Source organism: Solea solea, chromosome 21, assembly GCF_958295425.1.
Source record: "Solea solea chromosome 21, fSolSol10.1, whole genome shotgun sequence".
Taxonomy (NCBI): domain Eukaryota; kingdom Metazoa; phylum Chordata; class Actinopteri; order Pleuronectiformes; family Soleidae; genus Solea; species Solea solea.
Window position 1 is genome coordinate 849,541 of NC_081154.1, and position 13,225 is coordinate 862,765.

General features: G+C 41.3%; 1 protein-coding gene across 1 annotated transcript in view; it reads left to right on the forward strand.

Annotated features, from left to right (window-relative positions):
* The first annotated feature begins 2,519 nt into the window (after positions 1 to 2,519).
* LOC131448541 (growth arrest-specific protein 7-like) overlaps positions 2,520 to 13,225 on the forward strand; it is a 52,121-nt gene continuing 41,415 nt past the window's right edge. The window contains exon 1 of the mRNA XM_058621108.1: positions 2,520 to 2,828. Coding sequence (XP_058477091.1) covers positions 2,646 to 2,828 — 183 coding nt within the window. The 5' untranslated portion in view covers positions 2,520 to 2,645. The remainder of the gene's footprint in view (positions 2,829 to 13,225) is intronic.

Genomic DNA, 13,225 nt, shown 5'->3' on the forward strand with positions numbered 1-13,225 from the left:
TCGGTCCATGACTTTGAACTTGATAATTCAAAGGCGTTCCGTTTTCATGGTTATGAACGTGAAATAATGTTCTTTCAAGGTACTAACGAGTCCCAGCGCTAGGTTAGCTCACTGCTGGGGCCGCAGCCAACAGTAAAAGAAGTTAATATCTGCAAAAAGTAAAACTAATTGTGAGAATATTGCTAACAATCCCTTGCAGCTATCCTGATTATTGAGAAAAATTAGGATTATTATTCTAGTCCAGTTACATATTGTAGCATAGCTCGACTAGCTTGTGGTACAACGGTAATATTTGCAAGTTTCAGTTAGTTGGAAGTCAGAATTTCCGAATTTAGGGGGCATTCCTTCAACAGGAAAGTCAGATTTCTAACTCAGAAAGCCGGAGCAACCTTACAAACCCCGACATAGGATTCCAAGATGGCTGCCACCTGCGTCAAAGAGTACAAAAACTCTGCTACTTTTACTTTTAATTTACCTTTTGTCTTATTTGTTTCACATTTAAGTCAGTCGTACATGTAGTAGTTTGATTTTTTATCTGTGGACATGTTGCTATGCTGCATGTGTGCGCAAAATACAATGTTAAGCGTTGTCACTGACTGGTATTGCTAACAAGCTAGCCTGAGGTATGTTTACGTAGCCCACATTTAAGATGTGTCCATTCCTTGTCCGTTCACATCCGTCTAATCCTCCTCTCAGCTCAGTTCACTCAGATCTGGTCGATGTTTACTAATTTCTACCTTGTTTACACCACATGGACACATTTTTCATTACCTGCAGAAAGAGTGAGGCTGGAAAAAATTGATTTTTTGGGTGTTGAATATGTAGTCAGGACGCGGTAAACTCCACATAAAGAGCAGGAGCAGAGCAGGTCGTAAACAGATATATAAAAATGACAGTTTGTGCTTCCTTCGTCGCTGAGGGATATTTATCTGACGAATGAGCCTTCTGGACCCTTGTTGTCACACTGAATAGTAAAAGTAAAATGGTGCCAGTGCAGAAACATTTATTTATTTGGGGGAAACAGTAATATCTCTGTGTGCACACTGTCAATCAGAAGAATTCAACAACATATTACATGGTTATTTATTCAAATTAAATGTCATAATTGTATTCCATAACTTCATGTCATCAGGGCCGGCCCAAGTCTTTATGGCGCCCTAAGATCAATTTGATTTGGGGCCCCACTCCCACCAAGTGTAATGTAATATTTTATTGTTTTGAATTGGAATAATAACAAAATACTCAATTTGCTGTAAACAAGTAAACCAGTTTAGTAGGTTTTGTTTTTTAAAACTTGGAGCGGATGTGCAAATAAGTCCATGATCAGGGATTTTAGCTCTGGAGTTGCTGGTTAACCTACATTTAATGTGAAAATAAATCTGGCTGATTTTAGTATCGTATCGTTTAAAAATCTAGTTGATAAATCACATAAAATCTATATTTTATAGAATGAAAATGAAAGAAAATCCACGTCCGCAAGCCTCATCATCGCAGCCACATAAATAGAAAATATGTCACGTGTAACTCGTGGCAACCGGAGCAAACAATAAACAGTGATGTGTCAGTGATGCCAGGCAACTGAGTGAAAGAGGAACCAACAGGTTTTTTTGTGTTTCGGGCAAATTTTCAGTTCATATGAAAGTCAGTGCTGACTCAGATGACTCAAAACTTCTTCATTCCAAGAATCGAGTGTTCACTATACTATACAATACAATCAGGTGATGTTTTTTTATTAAATTTGATGAAAAAATATTTCACCAAAATTCTACAGACTGGCCCTTTAACAGCTTTAATCTTTCGAGCTATCTGGAAATAAACAGAATATGATGTTCTTCTTATTTCATAAGTGCTTCTAATAGAAACCTTGTCACCATCAAGTCTATATGAAAAGAAGTTGTCACTTCCGGTTAGGTATTTCAAAATAAAACTTGGTGACAGCGCAGAGAACTGTCTGCTAACATTTCTCACTAAATGTATTAATAAACCCTAAAACACAGCTCAGATGATCAATTAATTGAATGAATAATTTAACAGTGAAAGTGTGAAATATAATAGTTATTATAATAAAAGTACTACGCGACCCTCTGGTTGAGGATAAAGCGGTAGATGATGACTGACTGACTGACGTTGTACTTGGAAATGCTGACTCAACTAATACTAAAGAAAACAGGAAAACTATGTCAGCATTTTCAATTAAAATAAATAGGAATGCTATAGTTAGATCAGCATTTCTAACGGAAAACGAAAGTTGTAAATACTGACTCAGCATGAACATTGAGGAAAACCTGTCGCAAACGAATTCCCAATGAACAAGAAAATAGGAACGGTAAGATGATTTAAAAAGAAATGGTCTGGTTTTATTTTGAAGGCGCGTTCACTTGACTTCCGGCGTCACTGTTTGTAGCTTCACAGAAAAGTCTCCGCTGGACTCAGACTGAGCAGCAGTGAGTGAGAGAGTGAGTGAGTGAGTGAGTGAGAGAGGGAGGGAGGAGGTCTTGTGGTTGTGAGTCAGAGGAGGAGGAGGAGAGGAGGAGAAGAGGAGGAGGAGAACCTGTTCACGAACTCCTCACAACTTTCACTCTGCTCCAGCACGCGCCAGGAGCTGCTGCACACACACACACACACACACACACAGCGTTCGCGTCATGTCTGGATCGTACTGTAAAAGTTTGTACCGGTTCAGTGGAGACCAGCACCAGCAGGGACTGAGCTTCGAGACCGGGGACGTGATCAAGGTGGTCCAAGCTCTGCCCGGAGGCTGGTGGGAGGGAGAGAGGGACGATGGAGTCCGGGGCTGGTTCCCCTCCAGTTATGTCCAAGTGCTGGAGGTAAGAAGACTCGACACATTTACTGTTATTGTTGTTCTTCTTCTTATTACAACAGTTATTATGGACACACGTGGATTTAAAGGTCCAGTATGTAACATTTAGGAGGATTTATTAGCAGATTTTTACTAAGAATCTTCATAAAATTTATCTTAAAAAATCATTTGGTTTCTGTCGTTGAAGTATAAACCTCAGAGCTATGGTTCTCAAACTGAAATACGTGAACCAGCAGTGGTACGCGAGCTTCCTCTGGTGGTACTTGGTGTTGAAAGGTTTAAGAACCACTTAAGAGTGTTTTAAGTAAATACTTAAAGATGACAAACTTGAGTGTAAAAAAAAAAAAAGTGTTCAATTTACTTTGTAAGTTGGAAATTTGGAAGTGGGAGTGACGGCGCCTTCCGAGTTTGGCCGTGTGTTCCAGTTGAGAAGTCGGAATAATGGTGTGTTCCTTTAACGTCGGAGATGTCACCTCTGAGTTGCTAACCCTAACCCATTTCTGAGAAGTCGGATGCAAACATACCTCAGGCTAGCCTTTGTTAGCCTTTGTTAGCTGTTTTTAGCATTGCCATTCGATAAAAACACGCCACGTGATATTTTTTTCACACTCAAAACCGGGTTTAGGGTTAACCCTAACCCGTACCAATGTGTCCGATAAAAATTACGACAGATTTATTTGTGATATAAATATGTCGGGAGCTTGGTGAGGTTTCTCCGACTTTCTGAGTTGGAAATCCGACTTAGGGGTCGTTCCAGTTGAAGAAATTTAAAGACAGAATTTGTTTGTTTTTTATATTCCTGTAGGGGGCAGCGTTTCACCAATAATTAAGTCATATACACCTTAACCATAACCAGTTAATAACTAACCCTAACCTTTAACTTAACCGCAATTCAAATATTAGTCCTCAACTTTAACCAGCTCCTCAAAGATGAGGTTCACAGGTTCATTAGGACCAGGTTTTGGTTTCCATGACGACTAGCGGTCCTGACAAGGTCAGTGTTTATGACAGAAAAAAGGTCCTACACACACACACACACACACACATAATAGTTTTCCCTTGTTGTGTTGATCACATTAACTCAGAGCAGCAGCTCTGTCTTCACTTCCTCATTCCACACATTCCTCTGAAACACTCAGGTCTGAATGTCTCTCTCTCTGTGTGTGTCTCTCTCTCTCTGTGTGTCTCTCTCTCTGTGTCTGTCTCTCTCTCTGTGTCTGTCTCTCTCTCTCTCGTCCACAACCATCGCGCCCTCCCTTTTGTCCTCTCCAGTGATTTTTTTAAAAGAATCCTTCGACTCAGAAAACCTCTGTAAAAACATGTTTGTTTGTTTGTTGACAGTTTTTCACCGTCACCTTTTATACTTACCGATGACTCGGCATTCTCACTTAAAATAGTAGAACTACTAATATTAACTAACACTAATAACAAAGGAAATGCATTCTCAATAAACAAAATAAGAAAGAAGAAAAATAGAGTTAGATTAGTTAGATGAGTTGGGAATACTGTCTCAGTATTCCCAACTAATACAAAAGAAAACAGAAAAAGTATAGTTGGAAATGCTGACTCAGCAATCTCGACAAAAATAAAATAGTAAAACTGCAGTTGAGAATGATGACTCAGCATATTCTCAATTAAAACAGGAAAACTACTCATAGTAACGCAATAATACACAATATTTATGCATTCTCAATAAACAAAAAAAGAGGAAATATAGAGTGACAATGATGACTCAGCATTCTCACTTAACATATTAAAATTGTAGTTGAACACTCAAAACCAGATTATCGATTATCAAAATAGTGGACAATTAATTTAGTTATTTTTATCTTAAAAGTCAATATTTCTCTAAATTGTTCATTTATAGATTTGAGAATACATGTTTATTACCTTTAATTTGCCCATTGTGGGATTATTAAAGGACTATTTTATCCTTTTTATAAAGTTTTTTAAAATCCTACTTATATTAATCAGATGAAGGAAGATGACAGACAGTTTCCATGAATGAACTTGTCACTGATCATATTTTCCTGTTTGGTTTCAGTGTTCAACGATTGTTTGACCTCCTCCATCACCACACACACACACACACACACACACACACACACACACACAGTAGTGAAACTACAGGTTTCCTCTCGCTGAGTTTGTGTCATAGTGTTTTTTTTTGCCTGTGATGCGTTTAAGGGTCGTAGGACATGAGAGTGAATCATAGGCCACTTCTTTGTTTCCTTATTCTGGTAAAAAAAAGGTTTCCTCCAAACTCAGAGGGAAACGGCGTCACTCTTTCACGCTGTTGCCTCATTTTCATATGGTTTGCGAAATCCAAGCTGATGTACGTTCACCACAGAGACGAAGATTTGTTCTGCTGCTGACAATGAAGCATTCTTCTTCTTCTTTGTTCTTCTTCTTCTTCTTCTTCTTCTGTCATCTCCAGCGCTGGAGCCTTTGTTGTACAAATAAACTCATTCTTCAGGCAGAATGAATCATTCAGAACCTGCTGCTGCTGATGTTACTGCTGCTGCTGCTGATGTTACTGCTGCTGCTGTATCTGCTGATGTTACTGCTGCTGTATCTGCTGATGTTACTGCTGTTGTGCTGATGTTACTGATGCTGCTGCTGTAACTGCTAATGTTACTGTTGCTGATGTTACTACTGCTGCTGCTGATGTTACTGCTGCTGATGTTACTGCTGCCGCTGTAACTGCTGCTGATGTTATTGCTGCTGCTGCTGGTGCCTCAGTCACAGACTGAGTGACACACTTGATGTATGCTGCTTGAAATTCAATATTTAAACATTTGTTTCAATATAAAAATCAAAATCGTTCAACATTTTGTGACATTTTACCGTTAAAAACAAGTTACTGGAATAATTGAGAAAATAATGGACGCAAGATGTCTAGGAGTGAGAGGGAATCGCCAGAGACACCACAATGTGCTCATGAAACATTAATAGATTTGTATATGCTAATTCACAAAAATCAGTTAAAAATGATAGGCTTAAAAACAATCAATACTGTGACATAATTTTGCGATATTTCACAAATTTTCGTTGATATTTTGAAACATCCAACCCATAAATATAGTTATTTTTTTTAAATAAATGCGGTAATATATACAATATAATATAGTAATATAGCTTAGAAACACGTGTAAAAGTGCAGTATCTATTTAAAAAACGCAAGGAAAAATGACGATAATTGAGTGTCACTGGCTGCGAGCGGGGGTGACCGTTGCCGTAGAAACACTGACACGTTCCTCCGTCAAGGTAATGTTTGGAGAGAGAACATTGTGATCCGTTCTCTCTCTCGACAGCGGTGAAGAGTGAACAGTGTGAACTTCTCTTTTCTTTCTCTGTCACTGAAGAAGAACTCTGTATTCCTGTTGTAATAACCCCGACCCGACTCACAGAGACAGTGAGTGATGAACTCATGAGGAAGATTTATCGGATTTATGTTGGTATTGATCAAAGAACTATGTCTGTCTGTATCCAAAGTAATGAAGTAAATCACATTTAGCTGATCATATTCTTCATTCATGAATTGGGCTTGTAACTAGAGGGTTGCTGGTTCTAAACCCTGCAAAGTCAAGGGCTGGGGTACCCCTGGGATTGGGTACCTTACCCAATCCCCCCAACCACAGGGGGCCACTTCCAGTGTTCTCCTCGTGCTGGTTCCAAACCTGGATAAATGGGAGGGTCGCGTCCAGAAGGGCACCCGGCGTAAAAATCAAGTATGCGGATTATCCACAGTGGCGCCCCCTACAGGGTTAGATGAAAGAAAAGTACTAGTGGCTCTGAGAAAAATGACCTTACCTTCGTGTCTTACATTACGCTATTATCCAATGCGGCTAAGAAAAGAGGAATAAGCTACAAGACAGAAGTCTTGCAAAGAACTCCACGAGATTGGAACGGTGGACTGATGCAGAATGAGATTGTGCAGCTTTTGGAAGAGCATGTTCTGTCCAGGGATACCAGGTAGGGTAAGGGTTAGGGTTACCCCAAGGGTTAGGGTTAGGGTTAGTTACCCTTACCCTCCAGGGATAAAGACAGGGATGTTCTGGTAGCAATCGGTAGGTCATTCTACCAGCGTGGAACGACACACGAAAAGAGTCTGGATTGTCTTGTGACCGAACAATACCACGTGGAAACAGAGGCAAACAGGAGATGGGAAAGTTGTCTCTTTAACATGTTACAGAGTCTCTACAGCTGGTAGAAGACCCCGCCACCCTCACCTCACCTACCCTCCCCTCCCCCGCTCTCCAACTCCGTCATGTGGATGAAATATGTCAGTGCCTGTCGCCACGTACCGTTCAGTTGAGTCAAGTGTGACTCTTTCTTTCTAGGTGAAGAGGCCAGTTCATCAATATCAGACATGAGGGAATGTTGATTTTTAGTACAGGACTGACTTTATTAACATTATCCTCAGTGTGAATTACAACGTGTCAGGGGGAACGACTGTAGGAGCTTCTCCTTCTCGAGTGTCAGCTGTGTTTGTTATGAAACTGAGGGCGTGTAGGAGAGTGTTGTGGGGGTTTTGGGTGTGGGGACTTCTCGCAGAGGTTTACATGGTGATTCAGTCTGGCATAATCCCTGTAGTGGAATGTGGGGGTCACACAGTTGGCGTAGACAGCCAGGTGCTTCCCCAACCATGCCGATGTCCTCAGCATACAGTCATCTGTTGTCTTGAGTGAAATTTCACATGAATGACTGTGAAACACCCACTGCGGCGTCTGAAAGCACCTTCTTAACCACAATCTGCTGTTTGTTTTGACACTGAAGAATAGATTTGAGCTGCTGTGGAGGAGCCTGTGTCTCTCTGTGTATCACTCTCACAACATGTCAACAAACACAGGGGGAAGCAGGAAAAAGGGACTCGACTGTTTGTGGCAGCAGGTCAATTTAGGGCTTAGTGGAGTATGTGTGATTGATGTAATGAGGCGAATGTGTTACCAGAAGAAACTATTTTAAGCCCCAAATGTCTTTGCTCTATTTTTGAGTTATAGCTCGAAAAACATTAGCTCAGTTAAATAGTAATTACTGTTATTTTCAACTTCAACAGCGTCTCAATTTTCCTCATTGTTGTGTCCCGAACTTGACGATGGAATTCGGGCCAGAATCTGGTGATTTGCTCCTTTGTGGTGTTGTGTAAATCTTAGTTAATGATTCAGGGGAAAAAAATTACGAATCATTGTGTAAATGTGAAGAAATGAAGCTCGGTCTTTCACCCATGTGTTCTGATCTCCCCCTCTAAATTTCAAGCTCGCTAATTTTGGTGAAGCAGACATGGTTGGTGTTGTTGAGTCTGAGTTTATGAAGCTTGTGTCCAATAATTGCTGATGTATACTTCCTGTTACCATGAAGGCTTCACAACCGTTGTACAAAAATGTAAGGACAGCGCAGACCTTTATTGAGGCGTAAACACTTTGTAAACACCTGTGTTTTACAAAACAGCAGCTGAATTGTTTACTTTCTGATCTTCTGGATCTGTAGAGAATATGTATGTATACTTATATATGTATGTATACATACATATATATGTATATATATATATATATATATATATAGGAAGTTGCTGATGAAAACACAACCTCCTTGGTCGAGGGACAATCTGGCTTTCTCCAAATATTGGTCCCTACTGTCCACACGCAAACCTACACCCTACCTTCTGTAAGCAACGTTTTAAGTGTTATGGCTAAAGGTTTATACAGGAAGAAGTAAAAAGCCAAGGTCAGTGGCTCTTATATTTTAGGCCAGAGTGAAACATACTAAAAACATAATATAACTTTTTAATTCCTGGAACTTCCGTAAAGTAGTCACACTTTACTGGTCCATTTTTGGATGCTCTGAATCAATTTCTCGCTTATTGCTTATGTTTTTGAGAAAAACATTTGCATCGATCATGCATCCATTTCTCTGCTTCTTCTCTGGCTCTGTGTCGTAATAGCAGTGTAAGCAAAGTGCCCTTCTCTCCCACTAACCACATCCTGCAGTGTCTCCTGAGGGATCCTCAAGCATTCCCAGGCCGCATGGGTTTTATATTACATCAAAAAGTATTCTGGGTCTATCTCAGGATCTCCATCCAGCTGGAGCTGCCCCTTCCTTGATTTGACACCCAAAACACCTCCACTGACAAAACAGTGGTTCGGTTGATCGACACCGCTTTAAAAACAGTGCCCTGAGGTTGCGTCAGGTGAAATTTGAGTAGAGTTTGAGTAAGAGATTAACGTGGTTTATGGTTAATCAGCCATCACGACACACGTCGGTGGTTTGTAATGCACTCAGACAGGATTTATTATGTCTGGAAAGTTTATCGCATTGGCATCAAGTGATTTTTACAAAGGGTTATCTCAAAAAAATGTACCTGTATGTTTGATTGTCCAGATAATGTGGCTTTGTGGTAAAAGTTAAGCCTGGTTCAACTTTTTCTTGCCAGCTGACCTTGCTGTGTTTTACCCCTGTGAGTCACCCCCTGCTGTGCCCACATACTTCATTCATTCATTGTCTGCCACTTTATCCTCCACATGAGGTTTGTGGTCGTTGCTGGAGCCAATTCCAGCCGATTAGGGCAGAAGGTCAACCTGGACAGGTCGCCAGTTTATGGCATACTCTCACATTCACACCTATGGTTAATTTAAGAGTGTCCAATTAACTTAACCTGCATGGTTTTGGGACCGTGGGAAGAAACAGGAGAACCCAGGCACACATGGGGAGAACATGGACACAACAACTCCTCACTGAAAGGCCCAACCAAATTCAGCAATACTCTTTCTTTGTTCAAATTGATTAGAGTGTTGAAGAATTTAGAAGACTTTGGTTTTAGGGTCTATGGTGATCACCTTAGAGGATGCTTGTATTCACAGTACTTGGCTTTGAGCTCCTTCATGAAAAGTTTGGTCGAAAACACAAAATATCTACCAGCTCTCTCTGAATGTCCTTCATGAACAAGACCTTAGATCTTATGACATAAAGTACTGGCCAAAGGTCTTCGGATTTGTATCAGAATGAACCCAGAAAACACACATAAATATTTATGCAGTCATAAAATAGCAGAACATTTTCAGAATTAAAAAAACAGTAAACAGCCTCTCCACACACAAGTGTCAAGTATTTAGTGTGACCTCCAGCTCACACTCTGCTCATTTAAACCTAAATGGAGTGGGACCCAAATTAATGTCATTTTGAAAATGATTGTGGTGAAAAATGTTGTACGAAAGGTTTGTTCAAGACATACTCGTTCACATTTCATACAAGGTTGTATGAGTTGAACTCACTGGAAGATTGTTGTTACACAGGACCAGCTTTCAAACACATTCCAATGAAAATGAGAAAATATCACAGAATCTTACGGACAACAACAACAACAACAAAACTAGTGGTGACCTGTTCCAGACCTTTCAGTTAGTACAAAGTGAACCACTTTAGTCAACAATAGTTGTTTTCAAATATTCCATAGAAATGAAGTTGACTTGATCTGACTTGACCGGAAAAGAGTCAAAACCATTGTTCTGATACTCCTCCTCAACTTGAGATACTTGAAGTTTCCAGTCCTAAGTCAACAACGCATCACTTTCTCATTCTACTGCAGTCACTTCACACTCGGACGTAAACGGATCCAGGAGTTTCACATGTTGACGAAACATCTGCAAAGGACTGCGCGCACTCAAGTGCGAGTGCTATTTTGCTATAAATCGACCGTGAATGCTCATCCAAATATCATATACGGTAAAGCATGTGTGACCCATAACTTACGACAGGCTTTGTCTTCTTTCGAGAAGGAGAATTGGTGCCACATGCGCTTGTTTGAAGGCTAAATCTGGATCAGGAGCTAAAAAAACCCAGATCAATCGTCACCACAGGAGTCGACCATTTGATATTTCACAACAGTACACACACACACACACAGACTAAACCACTGGCATGCACTCTGACGAGAGGAGCTGCGTCTGTTTAAACTAGGACGATGGGTTTTTGGGGAAGTTTAACGCCTGAAATATCCACAAAAAACAAGACTTCTGATGCTGGGGAACTCTGCTTTACTGGCCGAGTGAAGACATCAGGCGTAACAAAGCCTCATACCAATCCAAAATGATTATTTCACAAGAAGACACCTTTTTCCAACAGGAAACAGAAGTTTCAGTAAAACGATCACTCCCCACACCAAAGACCTGAGAGAAAATCAACAATTTTACCTTGTGTCATGACAATTGTTGATCCATTACTGTCACCACCAGTGATTCAGTAGAAATCATTCATTTGGTTTCACCTCAGTGATACAAACTTACCAATAAAAGGCAGCAGTAGACCAACAGTTTGAAACCTCTGCTTTACCGTGAGAATACAATATAAACTGCTGTGGAGAGTAAAGTGGGATTATTAATTGGGTGTAAAGAAGGATAATGGATTGACTCGCTGCCATATCTGTATCTAATAGTGTGAAAATATTCAGATGTTCCTCAGAGTTTTACGGGACGTTCCTTACATAGGAACATGCCCTGAAGTTGGATTTTCCAACTCGTGGAATGAGATATAAGATATAGACAAACGTATTTGGACAATTGACCATGACACCAACACTTCTTGGAAGACTTTCTATGTGAATTTTGTGTCCATTCATTCTGTAGAGCATTGATGAGGTCAGGCACTGATGTTGGACGAGAAGGTCTAAGGCTCACAGTCTCTGTTCCACTTCATCCCAAAGGTGCTCGATGGGGTTGCGAAGTCAATGAAGTTCTTCCACACCAAACTCAAAGTCAAACCATGTCTTTATAGTTCTTTACTGGGACACAGTCATGTTGGACTAGAAAAGGACTTTCCTCAGACTGTTGCAAAACAAAGTTGGAAGCATAGCACTGTCCAAAAGTGTGAAGATTGTCCTTCATTGGAGACAAGGGGCCTAGAGACCAAAGCCTGAGTGAAACGCAGGTTTGGACAAATACTTACAGTATATTTATGTGTTTGTCCGACTTCTCAGTTTGAACTCAGTGAACTCTGGGGGTGATGTCACTCCGAGTCCCGTGTCTCATCTGTTGAAGTGGATCCGGATCTCACTGGTGAAACAGGACACGAGATATTCACATAAACTGAAGGAGGCGGGATTTGACAAAACGGGGCATTGTTCGCCGAACATTTCACACACTAAAAAACAGTCAGTCAGTCAGTGTGAGTGTGTGCATGTGTGACTGAGGACATGCTTGAACACGCATGTGCATCACTCCTCCTCGTCCTCCTCCTCCTCGTCCTCGTCCTCCTCTTTCCCTGAGTGTCTGAAGTGTCTCTCCATGTGGGAACGTGGCTTCGCTTCAGGCTCCCACATCTGCCCAAACCAAAACAATGTCTCCCAAATAAAGATATGGTCGGCAGCCCCCGTCACTCTCTTCCCCTCCGTCTCCCTCTCCCCCGGGGGGATTATTTCGTTCTCTCCTCCTCTGTTTACTCCCTCTCTCTCTCTCTTCCCACATCTTAACATGTTGGTCTTTCTAGGTTTGAGCAGCTTCACGTGAGATTCTCACATGAATGTCCTGCCCAGAGTTGGGGGTCAGTGTTAACAGTCTCTGCCGAAGCGTTTCAATAACAGCGGTGATGATGTTTGTGTGGGAGTCGTGTTTGTTTGTAAGCATGCTCTCGTCTCGGGTGTCACTTGACTCCAGTCCTGAGGGTTTGGGTCCAAACCTAGATCCACAATTTACACATTTTTTTCTTCTTGTCGAGAGGGAAAATCCCCTCAAAAAACCCTCTGAAGAACCACATGTCCACGAGCTCATGTGGCACCTCCCAACATGTCCATTTGTCTTCATGAGAAGATTATGACGACATAAGCTGCTACTTCTCACTTGATTTGCTTGAGTTTTTAAGTCTCAATCACGAGTTTCTGGTCTTTTTCATTCAGCACGACATCCATTTTGAGTGTGAGATCAATCTGAAACCATTGTGACGTCATTCATTGGTTTGTACGCTGCAATTTTTGAGTTTTTTATGAAGGACGGAGCCAGTGTGTCCACCTGCAGAGTCATAATTACTAGCGTTGTTGTGGACACTGTCCACCGTTTCTCGCCGTCGTTGACGTGAGATTCCGTGCAGAACAACGAGCGAGTAAAGTTAAGCAACGAGAGAGGAAAAATGACGACGTGATGCCTGGGAAATGAAAATTCCAAGATCTCTGTCTTCAGCATCTTGAGCATCTTCAGCTGTTGCAGTCTCACTCTGACACCAGCATCCGCGCTTTGCGTGAACTTCCCAGTAACCGGGCTGTGTGCTTGTGACCGTGTTGCCCACAGAAAGGGAAGGTGAAGGCAGATTTACGAGTGAATAATAGGAAACAGACACTTCCTGCTGTCTGCGGCACCTCTGCTCCTGATGTGATGAGGGAGGACAGAGGACAGCGATGGAGCTCGTCCTTTAGCAACA